This window comes from Myxine glutinosa, chromosome 1 (assembly GCF_964187855.1).
Source record: "Myxine glutinosa chromosome 1, kmMyxGlut1.1, whole genome shotgun sequence".
NCBI classification, from domain to species: domain Eukaryota; kingdom Metazoa; phylum Chordata; class Myxini; order Myxiniformes; family Myxinidae; genus Myxine; species Myxine glutinosa.
Genome location: NC_136261.1, coordinates 199,746,562 through 199,768,512, shown reverse-complemented (window position 1 = coordinate 199,768,512; position 21,951 = coordinate 199,746,562). Strand labels below are relative to the sequence as shown.

Genomic DNA, 21,951 nt, shown 5'->3' with positions numbered 1-21,951 from the left:
GCCTTTGAGCTCTCCAGCCTACGTTTGTTTCTGGACCCGGCCATAAACTGTCAGATGGGCGCTTCATCGGCAGGACGTTGCATCAATCAGTGTGTTGTTCCTTGGATTGGCATTAAGATGGGAACCCATATACTAGCAATAGTTTGTGGCTCTTAAAAATATGCTGAGGAATGATAGACCAACAATACTTGCTGGCCATCTAAAGAAGAGTAGGTGAGGTATCACCAGCACCTTAAACGAATTACAAATTCCTGCCAATTGAAGTTCATATGAAGTTATGTTGTGGATCAACAAATTCCTAACCTACAGGGGGCAACGTATGAGCAGCACAACCGCAGCCATTAGAAAATGGTGCACGACTGCAGGCCAAACTCGTAACAGACTCCCTATTGAATATGGCATAAAACAAATGAACAAACTCTTGTAAAGTTGTTGGATATTCATGTAATTTTTCACTATACTCCCTCTCTACTACCATCTGTCCCATTTTGTTTAACATTTATAGAAACAGGATATGGCCAGATGTTTGTATGTTTTCTGGGGAATCACGTTTGTTTCAATGGCACAACATTTACTCGAATAATAAATACATTTTTAACATAAAGTCCTTGATTAAAAGCAGATGGGACACCTGGCCTAATGCCACTCTGAATGCACAATTCTTGTAATGTGTGACGCTGGCAACAACTATGAAACATTTGAGGTTGGCCTCTGATATAGCACTCCGACAGTTTTATCATCATGTCAGAAATCGAGTCCAGACTCCGAGCTGTCCTGCCAGCCCAGAGTTTGGATGGACTCCTCAGTGTATAAAATCCGTTTGAAGGTAAAACACCGCTGCACGTCTTCTTTCCTATGAAGTTGTGTTGTGGATCATCTCATTTGTGGTTAGATTTGACCAGAACCGTATGCTGTGCCTCCTCCTAGATTAGATGCCAAGAGATCGTTTTTAAGCTGTATCAGGAAATCCAGGACATTTGCACACATGGAACAATCTATCATATATAAAGATCTCACATATCATACCTAAAGTCAATTCCTCGCAACATTTCTGGGACTGATATTCTGCACGATAGTCGGTGTGATCCCACCAAGCTCCAGAGTTTCTTATTGTAAAACACCATCGTCACAGCCGGTGGCATGGATAAGTTTGAGGCCGAAAGGTGCTCTTCAACAGAGTTCACCACTATTTGGCCATTTTATCAATTAATTTGTTGCTCTGTTTAATATCAAGGCCTACCTGAAATATTAATGCTGGATTGAATAGTCGACACCCTTTACTGGATTAAAGGATGATAAGAAAACTACATCATTCTTTACTCTCAGATATTTCTAAACGAGATTGGCCATTTCAGGTGATTAATTTCTGTATAACTTAGCCAAATATCCAGGTAATTAAAAATATATATTTATATCTTTTGAAAGTGTATATTTGATCAATAAATCAATGTCACTTGATCAATAAATAACACAATAACTCACTTGATCAATAAATTTTGATTTATGTGGGTGACGTCACTCGTGTTACATTCAAATGGGACTTTCCGGTCACCTTTTCACCAACTTTGAAAATGCGCATTTGAAACTGTTGCTTTGTTTCCATAGAAAATTTCGTGGTGGATTACAATTCCTGTGTTCGATCGTGCCCGGACAACAAGACGGAAGCTGCCGATGAGAATGGAGTGAAACAGTGCAAGCCTTGTCAGGAAGACATCTGCCCGAAGGGTAATGTGCCTTCTGTGTCCACAACACAGTCATGGCTAGACTGGGGGTCAGGACTGGGTGATTTGGGCATCTTGGTGAGATGTCCTACTGTGAAACATTTCGGAAATAACAGCCTTTTTGTCTGTTAACTTGAACTGAAACGCTAAACGAAGTGTATTTTTAGATATGTGCGACATGAATAATGGAATGATATTTTTTAACAGATTATTCTTGTCTTTGCATAAAATCCATAAGGTGTTTGAGCATTTCCAAATGATTATTTTATTGTGAGTTAAGTAAATTATTTGAATTTTATTATTATTTTATTTTAAATTATTTTATTTTAATTTTTTAATAATATTTTAATTTTTATTATTTTTTAATACACTAAGAAATGTTAATAATAATTTTCAATAATTTTATATTATTTTACTGTCATTGTTAGTTATTTTGAAATGCAAGCTTTGGGCCAATTTTTTTTTTCAGGCCAAATAATTAATGTTTCCAAAGTCTATTGTACCTTAAAATAGTCCAAATCAATTAATTTTTTTAAACAGAATTCTCTGGTGTGACATCATCTTTTTATGATGCACTGCTGTGACATCATTTCATTATGCATCTTTCAGAATAAATACACATGTAAAAGGACGATTTTTTTTTTTTTTATAGTCAAAAGTTTATGCATCATACTTAACCGCTCCTCCCCCCACTCGGCACTCCCACTCTTTTTAAAATTTAACAAGATTGAGGCTCATGGAAGAGATAGTTGACAGAGGGCAAAAAGCAGCGTACTAACAGTGGGTCAGTGGGGCCGCAGTTGAACACATCAAGAAAGGGAACGAAGGAACAGGAACAGAGAGAGAAAGAGGGAGAGATAGAAAGAAAAGAAGAGGGAGAGGATGCTTCAAAAATCTTTCCACATAATGTTCTTCTCTCCCAATTCGACACATAATCATACCGATGCTGAATTGATAAAGTGTGGCACGTCGAGTCAAGAATGGAATTGAGAAGTGATCAAGAATAGGAAATTGCATAGCAGACTGTGCACTGTTAATAACAAAGATTATATTTATATGAGCCCTATTACTCTGGGAAATGAAGAAGATGCGTGGATTAGGAATGATATAAAAGATAGGAATTGGAGGAGTTCATCAGTCGAGCAATATGGGCCAGGATTCACCATCCTGTACAAACTCTTTGGTCTTAGCTATGTGTTCATTATCCTGAATAATAGAGTGCTCCCTGGCTAGCAGTGTAGTGGGAAATTTCAAATGAGAAATGTTCGCTATACTAAACAAAAGCAACAAGGAGGATTTTATATATTGAGTGGGGAGGGGGGAATATTGCCCCTTCATACCGAGGGCATCTTACTCTGTCATGTCAAATGTATTGGTCCAGCTCGTTTGAGTTAGAGCGTCCACTCTCAGTCGAGGAGGATGGCGTTTTAAACCACAACCATGACATTAGTTATATCAAATACTTTAAAAGTGGTGTGGGTTGCTTCCTTGCTTGACACTCAGCATAGAAAGGGGAGGGGAGAGAAGGGGAGGATTGGAGAGAGAGAGGACATGGGAGGGGAATGAGGGAGGAGAGTAGAATGGCAGGAGAGAGAGAGATAGAAAGAGAGAGATGGGGAGAGTGAGGGAAGGGGTGGATGGAGAGAGGGAGGGGAGAGAAAGAGAGGGGGGACAGAAATGGGGGGGGGGGGGGTGAAAGAGAGAGATGGGTGGGGGGGTGTAAGAGAGAGAGAGAGAGAGGGGGGGGGGTCCTTCTTTATCCATCCTGTCCACTCCATTCCTCCCTCTGTTTGTCCAAGTCTCCCTATAGTTTGTCCTTCAATTTCGGCTGTTCCTGCCTGATCCCACTTCTCCACTGTTCCTTTTGTCCTGTTGCGTCCTGATCCATTCAGTGTTATATCTGTTCCACAAGCCTTGACACTGTACACAAAAAAGAAAACTGTTATAGGTTGGCAACCATTGCACAGGCTTGATGGGCTGAATAATGTCTTTCTATGTTGAAGTTCCTTATCCCTGGTGTTGGCTTAGTGGTTAGGGTGCCAGCTTAGGATCCAAGGATCCTGGGTTCGAATCCCGGTTGATCGTTGAATTAACGCCAGGGGGGTTGACTCAGCCTGTCATCCTTCCGAGGTCGGCAAATTGAGTACCAGTTCACTGGTAATTCCCTGTTTATCGTAAAAACGCGACAAACAGGGTTGGCGGCAGGAAGGGCATCCGGCCGTAAAACATTGCTTCAAAAAGGGGACCAAAAAACAACAACAACCACGGTCCCCGAAAAGGCCAACCCCCGCTTTGCAGGGAAAAATGGCCTCTAAACGGTGGTTATGTTGAAGTTCCTTGGAAGGGAGGTCACCTATTATATATTGCAAACCATGGTGCCTGTCTGTGCGATCATCTGTCTCCCGTTTATGGTGGCCACTTCCCTCACTGCGTTTGATAAGCTCAACATTCACTTTTGAAATGATGGGAGAATTAACATATTAACAGTAGAGACTTATTTAAATTGATAGATTAACTTATTTCCCCGTCACTGAGGACAGATACTTTTACTTGCTTTTCCTGTCACTGCGGATGGTTACTTTTGCCTGTATCCAATAATATCAATCCATGCCATAAATAATATTCATTGTACAACAAAACAGGAAGTTAAATTAAACTAGTACGCTTTTGTGATTTGAGTTCATTGGAGATCTGCAGTCAAAAGAGAAGGAATGCTTTTAGAACTGAATTTTACTCTGTTTTTGCTCCTCCATAAAAGAGACCATTTATCCTTTTAACCCACCCATTGGCACAGTCTGTGATGGCATTGGTTTTGGAGATTTGAAAGAAGACGAGACGGTCAATTCCCAAAACATCCACCTCTTTACCAACTGCACAACCATCAGTGGCAACTTGATCTTTCTGCAAACGGGAATTCTCGGGTAGGTCTTTGTTGGGAGGAAGTCAGCAAATTGTGAACCTTTCGGAAAAGTACATCATCAATGCCCATCAGATATCAATATTAGTTTTACAATGCATTCCTAACCCATTTTAAGCAACTGAATTTAATATAATTAACAACTGTTCCGAGTTGTATTGGCAGAATTTACGAAGAATAATATTCTGTGCATGATAATGCCGAAGTTTTTCATAGCTTTAAAAAAATCTCTTTGCAGTGACCGCTACTACAACATTTCACGACTTGAGCCAAGGAAGCTTGAAGTTTTTCACACAGTAAAGGAAATAACAGGTAGAACAGCCTCTTATTTTAATTTGATTGGAACTTGCCTCGGGCACTGGTTCTGTTGAGTCACGTATAAACTGAAAATAGTTTTTTTTATAATGTTGAAGGCTCCAGTCACAGACTATATAGTCCTCTTCAAGGCCATTCCTCAAATAAAATAACTGCATTGATAAATGAGAGGAAAGAGAAGTAAAGGAGAATGAATGTAAAGGTAAGGAGTGAAAATGAGTCGGAAAAGTGTATGTTTATTTGCAAGAGAGAAGCCTGGAAATTTAATTTATTTAAAGCTAGTTTATCTAATTAATTGAATTAATTGAATTTATTTATTTAATATACTTAATTAATTAAAATTTATTGAAAGCTAGCCCGGTGGCTGTAGTTTGAGTGAGACAGAAAGTAAGACCAGCAATCCCAACACGGAGAGCGTAAGATGGTTCCGGGCACCACTTTAACGTTCCTAAGTCAGAACGGTAGTACTACCCTGAGCGGTTGCCGTCTGCAATCTACTACCTAAAATATTTACAAGGACTGATTGTGAGAGCTGAGTTTGTTTATTTATTTATATTTATCAAAACCAAAAGGGCAAGAGCAAGCTCTTTGTGATTGAAGGAAAATGCCGAGTCAATGTAGTCAGAATGGCGTAGTATTCATATGAAACGTCGTTTCTCCAATAGGGCACTAAAAAAATGAGGTATCTTGCCAAATTAAGTGTACAATTTATATGAATGTTATCGATTGAGCCACCGGTAGTAATGCTCTGCTCTAAATAGCAAAATATAACAATAATTATTTTTATCATTGTAATTTTATTACTCATATTCGATGGACTGGTAGGATGCCCTAGATGTATGTACACTCACCTCCAAGCAGTCTAGCCTGGGTTTTAATTCAGACCCAGCTATAAATTGTCATCCTCGTGTTTTGTATGCAGAGTGAGTCATCAATGTGAGTGTGTGATGTCCATCAGATGGACATTAAACTGGACCTCCGTCTGCCAGCATTAGTGGGTGGTCGTTAACGAAGAGTAGGCGAGCTATCGTTGAAGCCCTGGCCAAATTACAAGTGTATACACTCACTTGAGTATCGTATGGCGGAGTGGCGACCCATCTAAGATTGATTAACCTTATCCAAGAAACTGCTTCCTCAGAACTGATGCTCTCATTAGTTATTAGTCGATACTATTTGTGAGTCAGCCCAACCAAAGGTTGATAACATAAAGTGAGGAAGATACAATGACGTTTGCAGACACTGACAACATTATGAATTCCAGTGACAATGATTACACTGACTCTTCATCAGTATTTTCTGGAAATAGTTTCTATGACGTGGATGAAAACAATCGGTCTGATGGTTTACGAGCCCATGCTTGTTTTAGCCCCGTGAAAGGTTGCCGATGCCAAAAAAGTGACAATGCAATTGGGTGCTGGCTGGTATGAAATTGGGGATGGAAGAGGCTGGATAAACATCTATTCAGCTGAAATTATCACCCAGCAAGGAGCTGTTTATGGATTTTATACTCTGTGATTAATGCTTAAACATAACGTACGATTTAGCAAGATATTGTTGGTAGCTACCAGCCAATAAAATATAGGCAAATAGAACATAGCCAAGGCTTGTGTAATGTGTAATGACCTTTACAGGGCAAAGAATTGCCCTTGTCTTTGAACAATTGATCCTTTGTGAGAATCCGGCTGTAGTTCACTAGCCCCACTTTGACATTAATGATCACCCGTCCCCCCTCCTTCCACACTCCCATACCCCTCTCCTCTATTTGCTTTCATAGAAGCAATTGATAGTAAAACTGATGAACCAGGTGATGAGTTTGGTGGGAAGACAAGCTCGCTATCTCGCATTGTTGAACTTCTTGTAGGACGAGTTGCAATTTAGATTCTCGGTCAGTGACTGAATCCCGGAATCGGGGAATCATCCAGCTTTCGCTTTAGAACCATCAGAATAACTATCTGTTAACATATTTTAGCCTGGGAATTGTAGCTGGCGATAGGATTCCTGTTTAAACAAAGACATCATACTAAAATTAGGCAATTCTAAGTATGTATGTATGGATGTATGTATGTCTGTGTATGGATGTCCGATCATTAAGAGAATCGAAAATGGCTGGGCCAATCTCCGCCAAATTTTGCATGCATGCTCAGGTTGCCCAGGGTCATGTTGTGGGCACAAAAAAAAAAACCTGAGTACCCCCTCTCCCAGTGGGAATGGGAAGATGACCTGTGATTTTCACCTGTACATGGAGAATAGGGCAAGTGGTTTAAACACCGACTCCGAGAGGGAGCAGGTATTGGCAACTTTTTCACTCCAGGAGGGAATGGGTGTTACTGTTACTAAAAGGAGATGCATCTGTCCATCCATCAGGTGAAGAAGAAGCAGGACCTTGAGCTTTAATGTGGCAGCTCCAGCTGTCGTATAATAATAAAAATGGTCTCATTAGAAAGCTACTAATCAAATTTTGCAATCATGCCTGGGGTACCCAGGGTCAGGTCATGGGCAATAAATCTTCCCTCCCCTCCCCCCCTTTCTCCTGTGAGTGTGGGGAGGAGATTTGCCATCTTTGCCTGTATATATGGAATAGCACAAGCAGATGAACCACTGACTCCTGCAGGAGGGAGTGGGTATTGAGGGTGGGAAACGATGCAAATTCTGAAAACAAATCCTCTCGCTCCCAGAGGGAGCGTGTATTACTGGTGGAACATAACGCAGCAGAAAAGTACACCAAATGCACAATTTGTCACAGCAGAATTATGATTTATTATCAGGAAACAGAATTATAATTATTAGGATTACACAAAAAAGAAAGAGGCAAGCTATCATATTAATATGTGTATTTCATGGGCAAAATGTAGGATTGAATAAGTAGAAGGGGGTGAGGAGGAACCATTTGTCCCAGAAACTGTACAAAAAAGAATCCCTCCAGCACTATTGGTGTGCAGAAATAAGTTGGCATATGGTCATAAACAATAATAAATCATTGTTGAATGAAAATATAATCTTTACTGAAACAATAAGGAACGTTAAAGTACTGTTGTAAAAAGGGGTCTGGAGACCTGTCCTAATTTATTATACAATGTGAAATTAATACGAATTCGTTAACGTTTGGTTTAGTATAACATGTGAGACAGACACACAGCTCATGCTCATGCTCATGGTAGAGCTTCTACAGAAATCCAATGTCCAAGGTCAAAACTTTAGGGTGCATTTTCCCTTGGAAGGCAAACCTTTCTGATGGCAATCGGAAATCTATTCGCACAGCTTAGGACCATCTGTACTATGCAGAGCCAGGGCCGAACCCTTCCAACGCAACCCATCTCAGCAGCCTCACCTCTGATCCCAATTCCCAAGTCTCTCACCGTCCTCCAAAACCTGGTGGGAGCTGATCCGGTCTGTCACTTGCACACATTTCCCTTCCAATGCTTCTCTCTTAAAGGACACAGTCATTCTGGATGCTACTCCCCAAAGTTCTTTAACTTTGTCATCACTCAAAAGGCAAAGCATGAATCCCTTTCCATTTACAGAATATTAAGCAAATGAAGTTACTAGAATTAACAACTCTTCCGATTTATATTGGCAGAATTTATGGAAAAAAAAGTGCGGTGTATAATGCTGAAGCTTTCGACAGCTTCTTTTTTTTTACTTGCAGCGACCGGTATGACAACCTTTCACGAGCTACACTGAGTGGTGCTATATCGTAGAGCCAGAAAATAACCCGAGCTACACTGTGCTCTCTTTACAATACAATAACTAGAGATCCACAGTATGTGAGCTTCTCCCCCACAATACAGGGTGTCCACAAAGTCGTGTATCATAGGAAATTATTTAATTTATCCAATGTATTAATTTTTTTAATGTATTTTTTTTACAGATTTTATAACTTTATTCTGTATAGCCTGGTGTTGACTTAGCGGTTAGGGTGCCGGCTTGGGATCCTCGTAATCTTGGCTTCGTAATCCCGGTCATCGTTAAATTAACGTCAGGGGGGTTGACTCAGCCTGTCATCCTTCCGAGGTCGGCAAATTGAATACCAGTTCACTGGTAATTCTCTGTGTGTCGCAAGAGGCGACTAACAAGGCTGGTGGCAGGAAGGGCATCCGGCCATAAAACATTGCTTCAAAAATGGGACCACGGTGCCCGAAAAAGGCCGACCCCTGCTCTGTGGGGAAAAATGGCCTCTAAAGGTGGTTCTATAAGTATATTCTTTATAGTTTTATTAACTTTATTCAAAATTAATAGTTTTGAGAATGGTGGGACACATTTCGAACAACTGATGTAGCCAACCTTACAAATAAATGTTTTGCCTTTGATGCGTGACTTTGTGGACACCCTGTAGTTTATTGAAAAACGCGATACATCTGCAACAGGTCTTGCTAGTATGTATGAAGGTTATAATACTCACGAAAAGTACTTTGGTCCTATCCTACCCAATATCCTCTGCCTTTCACTGGGCCTTCTCGGATAGTCAGCTTTCTCGATTTTGGAAAGTTGCAGACCTCATTCCTATCCATAAGAAAGGTCCCAAAATTGATCCCCTCAACTACAGATCTAAAAGGCTTCTGCCCAGCATAGGTACAAGCAAGAGTTTAGAGCCATCTCTCTGGATATACTGTATCTCGAACCTTTGACATGGTCTGCCACTTAAAGCCTTGATTTCCAAGTTGTTTTCCTTTACAATACCCAGTCCCCTGATCAAGTTGTTGTCTGATTTTCTTTCACTTGTCTTCTTTGACTCTTTGAAAGTGAAAGTCTTCTTTGACTTGTCTCAACATATGATACAGTCTTTCATCATGTTGCTGCTGAAGCTGCACGAGTTACTACAGGACCGCCATCTAGTCTACTTTATCCAAACTACAACCACTGCTTCAGAATCAACCTTAACGGACAAAACAGCAAAAGTCAGAGACTCAAGAATGGAGTTCCACAAGACTCAGTCATAGCACCCCAGCTGTTTGACATGTACACATCAGACCTTCATGAGACAACAGGTACCAATAGTGCCTACGCCACCGACATTGCAATCCTGCATCTGAGCAGGTCTTTTGAGCAAGTTGAGGCCTCTCTCAGCCGAGGAGTTGCTTCCATGAAACGTGACTACCACCAATAATGTCTACGTCTCAACCTTCAGAAGTCAGTCTGCTCTATCTTCCAACTTCAGAACAGTCACAAAGATAGGCAGCTAGAAGCAAACGAAATAACACTGGCTTCCCTTCATGAATGCTCCTACCTAGGTTGGTATGCAAATGGACCGGTCCCTGACCTTAAGGAAGCATGCAGAGAAAGCAGCAGAAAAAACGGCTGCTAGAATTAACCTTATCCACAGCTGGCCATGACTGGGGAACTGATTTCACTACCTTAAGCACATCAACACCTGCACTGGTGCACACATCTGCAGAATACTGTGGAGCCACCACACGAAGAAATTATGTATATATATATATATATATATGTATATATATATATATATATATATATATATATATATATATATATATATATATATATATATACGTATATATCTATATCTATATATATATATATATATATATATATATATATATATATATATATATATATATATATACGTATATATATAACTGTAAGAAATAGTAGAAACTCCACAGTACGAGCAGGGCGTCTCATTTGCATTGAATAAATAATCGTTAGATTAAATAAGACGCGGACGTAGCTGCGTCCGCGTCTTATTTAATCTAACGATTATATATATATATATATATATATATATATATATATATATATATATATATATATATATATATATATATATATATATATATATATATATAGTATATATATATATTAAAAAGCAGTGTCCATCCGTCCGTCTGTCTCCTCCATAACTCCAAAACCATGAAACCTAGCAGCCCCAAACTTTGCAAACATACACCTGGACCTCCAACAGATTGCAAGGATGAAAACTGGGTGTTTGGGTGTGTTATAACATCCTTTTTGAAGATGATTAACGATGTGCTCATAAGAAAAAGAACCCGAAAAAGCCTTACCAATATGGCGGCCCGCCATCTGCCACTGCCACTCACTGAGTTCTTAAGCTACCATTTTGTTTCGGCCTATTCAAACGTGCCTTGCCTGGAAACACGATCGATAATTATCATTACATAATTGAAGCATATCATCAAAATCTGGATTCGGATTTGAGGATTGGATGCTGTAGACTAAATAAATGTCCAAATCTGGAGTGAAATCTGACAACATTTACCATATTTGCCGATTTAACTAAATGTATATAATCATTTATTTTCGCCAGGATGTCATTCTACTTTTGGGGTTAGTTCTTTTAAATTTCACTTAATAATATAATTTGAGCATATCATCAAAATCTGGATTCGGATATGAGGATTGGATCCTGTAGACTAAATAAATGTCCAAATCTGGAGTGAAATCTGAGAATATTTACCATATCTAGCAATTCTTATAACTAAGTGTATATATTCATTTATTTAAGCGAGGCTGTCATTCTCCTACTGGGGTTAGTTTTTATGCCTCCGCCGACAAAGTCGCCGGAGGCATTATGCTTTCGGGTTGTCCATCCGTCCGTACGGGCTAAACCTCGTTTTTCTCAGCAACCACATGTCCGATTGAGACTAAACTTTCAGGGTCGGAGTGACACCCATGCAGAATGTATTCATGATAATTGTGACATCATAGGTCACGTGGTATGGTAGCCATCTTGGATTAAAAGCAAATAATTAAAAAATTATTTATCGGAAAACGTTGAATGGAAAATTTTTAAACTTGGCACATTGTCAAGTACTCCCAATGGGGAAGAAAAGCATGATAATGATGACATCATAGGTGAAGTGGTATACCAGCCAAAAATGTTTTAATCAAATTCCTTATCCTAAAAATCAGAAATTGCATGCACATGATATATGACCCATTTGTATTGAAATATTAAATTTATGACATCATAGGTCACATGGTTTGGCAGCCATTTTGGATTGAAGGAAAATATTAAATAATTCTATCTCTGAAACCGCTCACCCTATTGATGCAAAATTTTACAAATGTCATCTAACAGCACTGTTGCATATCATTTGAAAATGATGATGTCATAGGTCACATGGTTTGGCAGCCATCTTGGATAGAAAAACAAACCTTATCCGATCAATACGAAACTTCACAAACGTGATCCATTACCCATACATATGCAGTGATGGCATCTACCCATTGTGGGACTATGCGGAGGAATATTGGTGACAGTCGCACTGTTCTAGTTTTTATTTAACTTCATAATAATTTTAAACTTAATTCATACTTCCATGGGATAGGCTGTCACTCCACTGTACCTACGATCTGTATTTAAAATTCCCTCTATACAATGGACCCAGATTGCGTATATTTTAAAGTACTAGTACCCTACTGCAAAGCCGCAATGAGCCGGCGAAGCCAAAGCCTCTTGCCACTATTTTACCCATCACTATGGCATCAGTAGGTTAGGTAGTTGGTGGTAGGTAGGTGTAGTAGGTACCGTACCTAGTTCAAAATGACACCATTTGCATTCTGGATGAGATTAAAATTTATAAAATTTCTTTCTTGATTAATTCGGTGAATTCCGTCTCAACTTCGGATATTTCCGGCCGTGAAAAACTATCCCCTACGGCCGCGAGATTTCTAAAAAATAATTCTTCGTCAATTTTAGAATATTTGACGCCGTTTTCAGCCTCCGAAATAAGCTTTTTTGAAATATTTTTTCAAATACACGAATCTCATTGGTTCCGGTGTTTGGTGACAATTTTCGTTGAAGATAACCAGGGCCTGTGCGGGCCCGGGGAGCGAGGTTGGCCTTAAAGTATTTTAATTACAAATTAGAGGTGTATAAGATTGTGAATCAAAAAAAGACGGGTGAAACAAACTCCTATTTAACTTTTTCGCAATTTTTTATGCATACTTCCGCATCCACAAGATGGCGGCCTCCATGGAGCGATTTGGTGCATCAAAGCTTCGAAATTCTCAAGGGATCCAGCAAAATCTGGCTTTTCAACATAATACGTACGCGTTCATTCACAACACTGACTTCGCCGGCTACTATTAAAGAGATGGTGTCCTTAAGATTTGTTTTTTGTTTTTACGTAGTTTTTTATTACACTAGATTGCATTGATTCACATTTTTGTGCGATCTACTTTCATTATATACTAGCAGAAGTACCCGGCATTGCCGGGCGGGGGAGGGGAGGGGGAGGGGAAGGAGAGAGGAGGGGAACGGGAGGGGGGGGGAGGGGAGGAGAGGGGGGAGGGGAGGAGAGGGGGGAGGGGAGAAGAGGAGGGAGGGAGAGGGGGGTGGAGGGGGGAAGGGGGAGGGGGGAAAGGGAGGGGGAGAGGGAGGGGGAGGAGGGAAGGGGAGGAGGGAAGGGGAGGGGAGGGATATAGATGGTTACTGGCAATTCATCACATCCACAAATGACGTAATCCACACAATTTATGTACTTTACATAACGTTAATAGGAATACATGGCCGTGTAGATGGGAAATACAGTTTGTTTGAAATAAATCACAAATATCAGATGAAAGTTTTTAAAATTTAGAACTATTCTCACTCAGAGTTAAACATCACCGTAACATTAGGCGGTTGCTTCAGCGTTTTCTGTGAATTATATGTCATCATTGTGAGATTTTTTTTTTTTTTTTGGAAATGAGATTTTTATATTTTAAAAAACGGCAAAAAAGCATCAGAACAGCTGTGAAAAAGCATCAAAACAGCAGTGAAAAAGCATCAGAACAGCAGTGAAAAAGCATCAAAACAGCAATGTAAAAGCATCAAAACAGCAGTAAAAAGCATCAAAACAGCAACAATTGTCCGGTGATTTTTCAATCACCGCAGCGAAATGTGTCGGAGTAATTAACTATTTTCCTTCGTGCCTTTTTTTTGTGTGTTTTTTTTTAATACACATAAATACATAAAATCACATAAAATACACATAAATACACATAAAAATCAGATCAGAATCAGAATCAAAATCGATATTCTCACAATCATCACAACACACGAGACACGTAGTTAATTACGCAGTGCTTCCTTGTAAACAATGTTCTTTGTCTTTCCTTGTTCGGATAGGATGTATAGATTGTTCTCTTGTCCTACCCGACTACATCCTACGTATAGTTGGCCATGGGAGAAGCACGGGGAATCAAGGTTCAGTCCGACCACCTTGAGAGATTGTCCTTGCGCCTTGTTGATGGTCATGGCAAAGCTGAGCCGTACGGGGAATTGGAGCCTTTTGAACTCGAATGGCAGATCAGATGGTATGATTGGTATCCTCGGAATGAAGACCTGTTCCCCGCTATAGTTTCCCGTAAGTATGTTGGCCTCAATTACGTGAGGCATCAACTTTTTGATCGCCAGTCGTGTGCCGTTGCACAGTTTTGGAGGATCGATATTTCTCAGGAGCATGATTGGAGCACCTTCCTTTAGATGGAGTATGTGGGGAGGCACACCCGGAGGCTGTAGCGAATTGAGGAACTCTACCGGGTAATGGACAGTCTCGTGGTCGTTTTGGATTGAGTCGACAGATCGGTAAGTTCTTAGATCCCCAGGAATAGTCTGCAGAAGATCCAAATTGATTTTGTCCACTGCATCGTTCTTTGGGGCTAGAATTGCCCTTTCACAGAGCCAGGAGTGATTTCGGTAGTTGGCGGGGATGTTGGGGAAGACGTTCGCCTTGAGTTCGTCAGCCGTGGTGACATTGTTGCCGCATGGTACGATGTCCAGTCAATCTTCAGGGCACGTCTCCAAATCTCCGTTTACGATCTGTAACAGCTTCGCTGAAAAGGCACCTGCGGCTACATCTCCATGAAGGGTGACACGCATGTTTGTGCTGAGTTTCAACTTCGTCACTTTTGACCATAGAGGAGATGCCTTTATACAGGAACGAAGTTCATCTGCCTTGGTCCCGTGTGGTATGACAGGCAGGGTCTGTCGGAAATCCCCTGCCATCAGAAGAGTAATGCCTCCCATGACAGTCTGATCGTTTCGAATATCTTGCAGTGTGCGGTCAACTGCCTCCAGTGCAACTCTGTGAGACATTGTGCACTTGTCCCAGACAATGAGTTGGCATTGCCGAAATACCTCTGCGACAGCCGATGACTTGGAGATGTTGCACATTGGCTGCTCCGTGTTAGTGAGGTTGAGGGGGAGCTTGAAGGTTGAGTGGGCGGTCCGGCCCCCGGGGAGAAGAGTGGCAGCAATTCCGGAAGAGGCAACAGCCAGAGCAATCATCTTTTTCTGCCTGATTTTTGACAGGAGGAGGTTCATAAGGAACGTTTTTCCAGTGCCTCCAGGTGCATCCAGAAAGAGCAATCCACCTTCAGAAGAGTGTATGCTCACCAGCACTTGCATGTAGATCTGTTCTTGCTCCACTGTCAGTCTTGGCTCGTTTTCATTGATGTAGTTTTCCAACTCTTGTGCGTTGTATGAAGTCTCTCGGAGTACTTCCCGAGCCAGGTGATTCTGTTGTTGTCGCTGTGTTACAGGAAGGCCAATGACCTCCAGCGAATGTCCTCCAAGAGAAAGCAGTTTGTCTTCTATGAGTACTAAGGCTTCATTGTAGATCGCATCGGAGTAGTCTGCTTCAGCATGAACCTGTCTTGCCCTGTGGAGAATGTCCTCGCTGAGATCGTCACGATGGTTATTCCACAGTTGTACCAGATTGGAGAGACCGCAAGTTTGGAGATGGCAAAGATATTTCTCAACAGGGCTGGAGAGCGTGACTGCTTCTTCTTCTAGAGTGGCATCCCAGTGGCTGTCATCCTCCAGAAGGCCATGCAGGTGGCAGGCTTGGCGGAAGGTGTCGCAAACCTGGCCGTTGAACGTTCTCAGTTCTTGGAAAGAGATGGGTCCTTTGACATGATGGAGTAGAAGGCGCAGGAAGAAGCATTCGAAATTGTTTGGATGTACAGTGTAGACTCGTCCAATTGCATCTGAACGGCGAATGTCGGGATGTCCCACAACTCGTGCTCCTTGTGTACGTCTTTTCCACGTCTTACTGCCAACCACCCAGGTGTAGTACTGTGGGACTTCATTGGAGATGAGTGTTTTGGCGAATTCGTCATGTTGACACAATTGGAAGAATGCAGTAAGTGTAGTTGAACTTGGTGGTTCTGCTGCTTTTTGCCTTGCGTTGCCTTCTGTGAAATACACTCTCTGGCCATTCTCAAGATGTACGGAAAGGTGTACAACGGTTGGGTAGCGTTCGTGGATAGGGAAATTGAGAACTCTCCAGATAGCTTCGTTACTACTGACGTAACGCCCCAGCTGATATGACTCGATCTCGTCGTTTTTGTTCCTCTGAAGGCCGAACATCGCCATGTCCGAACCTTTGTTGACGTATTTGCACACGTATTTGATTGATTTCACTGAGTTGCAGAACTCAACATTGAGATGAGCCTTGAACATTTTAGAGAGAAGTGGACAGTATGGTACAATCCATCGGTTGTCAACATCTATGCTTCTGGTCTCGGAAATTGAAATAGATGTTTCAGATCCACCGCTTTCAGGCTTTCTCCTCCGGTAAAGTGGGTATCCATCCAGACCAGTCTGCGTTTCCTTGAGAAATGCCCTAGGATATCGCTTGGTGCATTTACCGTCCTTCATACACGGAGACGATGGATTCAGCTGGCCGCAAGGGCCATGCACCATCTGCGTTTTGACGATGTTGAACAGCTCTGGATCCTCATCAGGGTTTGGAAGTTCAGCACTGATAAAAGAGTCTACATTGGAAGCGTGGATCTTTTCTTCTAGCCACACCAGAATGTGGGCATGGGGCAGGCCTAGTTTCTGCCATTCCATGGTGTACATGAAGCATCGGACAGTCCCGAAAACTTTGCCCTTCTTAATCGTCTGCATGAGTTCCTTCTGTTTCTGGTGGAATACCCTTGCGACAATGTCATGGCGATGTGTTGGCTGCTGGTTGATCATCAACTCTCGCTTAATTTCTTCCCACTTCGGATTACAGGTGAAGGTAAGGAAAAGGTCGGGCGACCATAATTGCGTATGTATGCCATCGCATCCTGGGTCCGCTCGTGCATGTATCGGGGACCTCCGGTGAACGTGGATGGCAAGATGACCAGTTGTCCCATGTTCTGAACATCTCCGTCATTGTTGACAGCATCCCTGAGGTGTGCGTACGATTCTGCCCTCAGTTGACGTTGGTGGAGCCGGATAAAGAGGAGTCTCTCACTTTCGATTTTGGCATACATGTCGACGATGAACTGGTGGAACAGATCACGGCACTGCAGGATATGATTTGTGGAATTCTTTCTGACCATGATGTGGAAGGCATAGAAGTCATTCGCAGATACTTTCTTTCCCTGGCCGCCAGCTTGTTCAACTTCAAAATGATAGCCATCTTGTCCTTTCCAGAAAATCAGAGGGTACTGGAGGGCGTCATAGAATCGGTGAGTCTCCAAAATCCGCTTCGTGCTGTTGTCGCGAAGATGCAGGACGATGTCGCGATTGTTGTACTGCTCTCCTACCATGAGAACCTCAACGTCATTGTTGACTGGCTCGTTAAACCGACGTTCGTGCTCTCGGTGAGGACGTTTGTCAGCTCGAATTACGACCTTGTAATCAGGTGAAGGCATTCTCTCCAATGTCGACTTGAAGCTGTTGACCAGCGCATTATTTGAGTGTAGCATATCTTGTAAGGCGAGGATTAGTTCAGAGCGTAGGTTGGGGAAGTTCTGTCCTCGTCGGGCAGCTTCTTCTCGGTGGTCACCCATAAAATAGATTTGTAAAAATTTCGGTTGCTCACCTGGTTGAGGGTGGATAGAGCCAATGAGGTGGTATACCTGGCCTTGCACCTTGAATGTAGGCATGAATCCTTGCTCAGTGACGACGCGATCTGCTCCAAACGAAGTCATTTGGAACGAAGAGTTGTAATTACGGATTTCCTTCAGGAAGTGTCTGGATTGAGTCATAGTTGATTGAAGTAGTTCTTTCAAAGGTCATTGGAGAGAGATTGGAGAGAAGGCAAAAGGACATTGCCTCCCCTGCAACACATTCCTGGTGTTTCTCCATTCCATTTCAAGGCATGGCAAAACTGACAGGTGAACGACATGGAGCCAATATCAACGTTTGAGGAGTAGTCAGTGTTCGGATTGTAACTGAATGCAGCCTTCTCCCATGCAATGGCCGGCTGCCGTCTGCCTGATGGTTGCCAGTTGTTGAGTCGTTTTTGGCGCTGTTCTTCTGTCTCCTGCTGTCTGGCCCTCGCTACACTTTGTTGATTGGCATTTAGACGTGCCTCTGTCTCATCTTCTGTCTCTCGCTGTCTGGCCCTCGCCAGACGTTGTTGATTAGCGTTCAGACATGCCTCTGTCTCATCTTCTGTCTCTCGCTGTCTGGCCCTCGCCAGACGTTGTTGATTGGCGTTTAGACGTGCCTCTGTCTCATCTTCTGTCTCTCGCTGTCTGGCCCTCGCCAGACATTGTTGATTGGCGTTTAGACGTGCCTCTGTCTCATCTTCTGTCTCTCGCTGTCTGGCCCTCGCCAGACGTTGTTGATTGGCGTTTAGACGTGCCTCTGTCTCATCTTCTGTCTCTCGCTGTCTGGCCCTCGCCAAACATTGTTGATTGGCGTTTAGACGTGCCTCTGTCTCATCTTCTGTCTCTCGCTGTCTGGCCCTCGCCAGACATTGTTGATTGGCATTTAGACGTGCCTCTGTCTCATCTTCTGTCTCTCGCTGTCTGAATCTAGAGACACGTTCTTGATTGGCTTGTCGATGGTGAAAAGTATCTTCATCGGCTTCATGGATCTCCGATCAGCGATTTTCCTTGCTCGGGAGGTTGAACGTGACAAATTTCTTTTCTTCTGTGCCATTGCCTTTATCACAGTCAGTCTTCCAGTCACTCACTCGTAGACAAATTCAAAATACCAAAATACCAATATTCAAAATACTCGTAGACAAAATACCACGTTTACACGTGGTAAGAAACGACGCAAACGCACGATTGCAACTCTGCGTCGTGTCGTGGGTGTGGCCAACGTGGCCTCATGCCCCCAGGTGATTGGCTAACTCGAGCTCGAGAGAGCCATAATGCGCTACGTTATGGCAAAAAATATGGATCTAAAGATGAAAGAAAAAAAAACCTATGTGGTGTAAATGGCAATGTTCCTCGCTGAAATGTGAAAAAACGCAATCGCGCGGCAAGGAACATCACGTGATCGCTCTGAGCAAATCAGCGCGCTGCTCTGCCACCGATCAGAATCCGTGTATAATATTCCTCGCTGAAAAAAAATCTATGTGAAACATGCTACTATCTATGCTAAATCATGCTAAATGCTAATCATGCTAAAATCTATGCTGCTTGCTGTGAGTTTCTGGCGGCAAGGAACATCACGTGATCGCGTCACGAATATCATTCGTGATCACGTCATCACGTGATCGTGATCGTCATCAATGAGCGCGAATCAGCGAATCAGCGCTGCTCTGCCACCGATTCAGATTCCGTATATAATATTCCTCGCTGAAAAAAAATATGGATCCAAAGATGAAAGAAAAAATATGTGGGGCGGCTTAGCCCAAATATTCAAAAGAATTGTGCATTTTGTGAAACAAGCACCAAATTTGGCACAAATGTACATTAATATGTTGCGAACATTTTCAGATATTGGGCCACTTGAAATTCCGTAATTTTTTTTTTCAAATTTTTTCAAATTTCGTAATTTCAAATTTTTCGGGTGACACCGTCACAATTTCGGTCTTCGAGGCCAGCCGATAGGCAAAGTGTGACCGGAAGGGACGAGGTTCTCCTGACCACGTGGCCCTTGATCTGGGAAGCGAGAGGCGTTCCATTAGTGGACGCGCCCCTCACGCCCGACTTTTGGGCGGCCCCGGCAGGCCGTTTGTTTTGACGTTCCGTGACAGGCCCCGCACCCCCACCTCCGGGCCGACCGGAAGCTTGTGCTGAGTACATCATACCTGAACAACTCAGTGAGGCAGAACACAGCAGTGCACACCAGGGTGACCCCTTCAGTGCATAAACCAATTAACCTGTCCACTGCAGGGCATATAGAAATGAAGTTATTTTCTGCATATAATAATAATATAAGTTCAGTTCTATATAACAATTTCTGTTATCACCACTACCACTACAACTACCACTACTACAAGCTTTGTCTGGAATTTTGTGGACTAACAGACAAACAGACATACAGACAAGCTGGGATCAAAACATTACCTCCTTCCACCATTGAGTGTAGAGGTAAACATCATGGAAATTATATCATGCCCTAGATTTAATTATTGCTTACCCGTGTATTTGCTTCACTGGTTCACAAGGTCTTTTGCATACATGTAATTCAGACTCTCGTCTTCATTGCTGACCACACAATGTTCGCAACATATTAATGTACATTTGTGCCAAATTTGGTGCTTGTATCACAAAATGCACAATTCTTTTGAATATTTGGGCTAAGCCGCCCCACTATATCGGCCGGCCTCGAAGACCGAAATTGTGACGGTGTCACCCGAAAAATTTGAAAAAAAAAATTACGGAATTTCAAGTGGCCCAATATCTGAAAATGTTCGCAACATATTAATGTACATTTGTGCCAAATTTGTGTATATTGTGCCTTTGTGCAAATTTGTACAAATTGTGCCTCAAACAGGGAACCATGATTGTCATGGGGCCCGCAAGGCTAACCCCCGCTCTAGCGGGGAAAATGGCCTTAAAACGATCACACACACACACTGTGCCAAATTTGGTGCTTGTATCACAAAATGCACAACAGGTTTGCTATGCTGCTACACTATATATAGATTAATATAGTTGTATATAGTTCTCTTGAAATATCTACAATAAAAATACACTTATTTAAAAAAACAAACTTTGTGTCTGTGTTGAACGTGTTGAACTATAGCTTTGCAAGTGAAAGTCTAACATTTTGTTTGCTAGTTGTGATTTGCACATTTCTCTGATTTTCCTGCTTGGTTTTCACGTTTTTTTGAAGATTCAGGCTGCTTTTGCATGCCATGGCGTTAGAGTAGACAGAGCTCCCTTTTTTCTTTGCATTCCCATTTTTTTATTGAGTAACATTTTTGTGCGATATACTTTCATTGTATTAATAGATAGGTATATTAATTAAATAATTGTTAAAAATATATACTTATTTAAAAAACAACAAAACAAATGTCGTGTTTGGAACTCAAATCAGAAGTACGCCATGTCGAGTCGAACTGTATCATTGCATGTGTAAAGTCGACATTTTGTCTGCTCTCAGTGGTTTCCACATTTCGCTGATTTGCTGTTTGATTTTCACATTTATGGAAGACTATATAAAGGTTTTTGTGTTTGGTGTACATGTGCATTTGTGTCAACCTAGAGACGTCCGTAAACATCCGGAGTACAAATTAACACTTTTTAGCAGTCAGGACTGCTGCTAAGCTCAATTCCGCAGCTTAATTTTTTAAATCTGGCTGAGGTTAAGAGTCTCCGGCCATCATAACCTATCATTCTCTTAACCTATCATTCTCATTGCATATCATTCTCTTTGCTAACTCCCCCTCTCCCCGTCACCTTTGCTACCCACCCCTCCCCCCCCCCCCCCTCTCTCTCTCTCTCTCTCTCTCTGTCCCCCTCTTTGCTCTTCCCTCCTAATAAAGTGCCGCGCACTACTTCCAAACACCTCTCGCTCCCACCCTTCTCCTCGCTCCCCTCACTACCGGAGTATATTAATATAGCGTAGCGACGTTTGGTGAGGTGAGGCGTCACTCTTCCCCCCCCCCCCCACCCCCATCCTCCTCGCTCCACCCTCCTTGCCTCTCTCTCTCTTCCCCCTCCTTGCTACCCCATCCCTCCGCGCCTCCTCTCCCCCCCCCCCCTTTTCCCCTCAACCCTCCCTTCTTCTCCCTCCTTTCTCTCTCTCCCCTCCACCCTCCCTCCTCTCCTCTCGCGTCTCCTTCTCCCCTGCCCCTTCCTTCTCTCTCCTCCCATATCCTCCCCTTCTCCCTTCCTCCTCTAGTC

At 42.3% G+C, this 21,951-nt stretch overlaps 1 protein-coding gene across 2 annotated transcripts in view; it reads left to right on the top strand.

The window, feature by feature from the left end:
• The window catches only part of LOC137417601 (receptor tyrosine-protein kinase erbB-4-like), a 249,597-nt gene that overhangs the window by 109,770 nt on the left and 117,876 nt on the right, over positions 1 to 21,951 (top strand). For both annotated transcript variants that reach the window (XM_078782410.1, XM_068103503.2), the window contains exons 8-10: positions 1,606 to 1,725; positions 4,516 to 4,642; positions 4,877 to 4,950. In XM_078782410.1, coding sequence (XP_078638536.1) covers positions 1,606 to 1,725; positions 4,516 to 4,642; positions 4,877 to 4,950 — 321 coding nt within the window. The remainder of the gene's footprint in view (positions 1 to 1,605; positions 1,726 to 4,515; positions 4,643 to 4,876; positions 4,951 to 21,951) is intronic.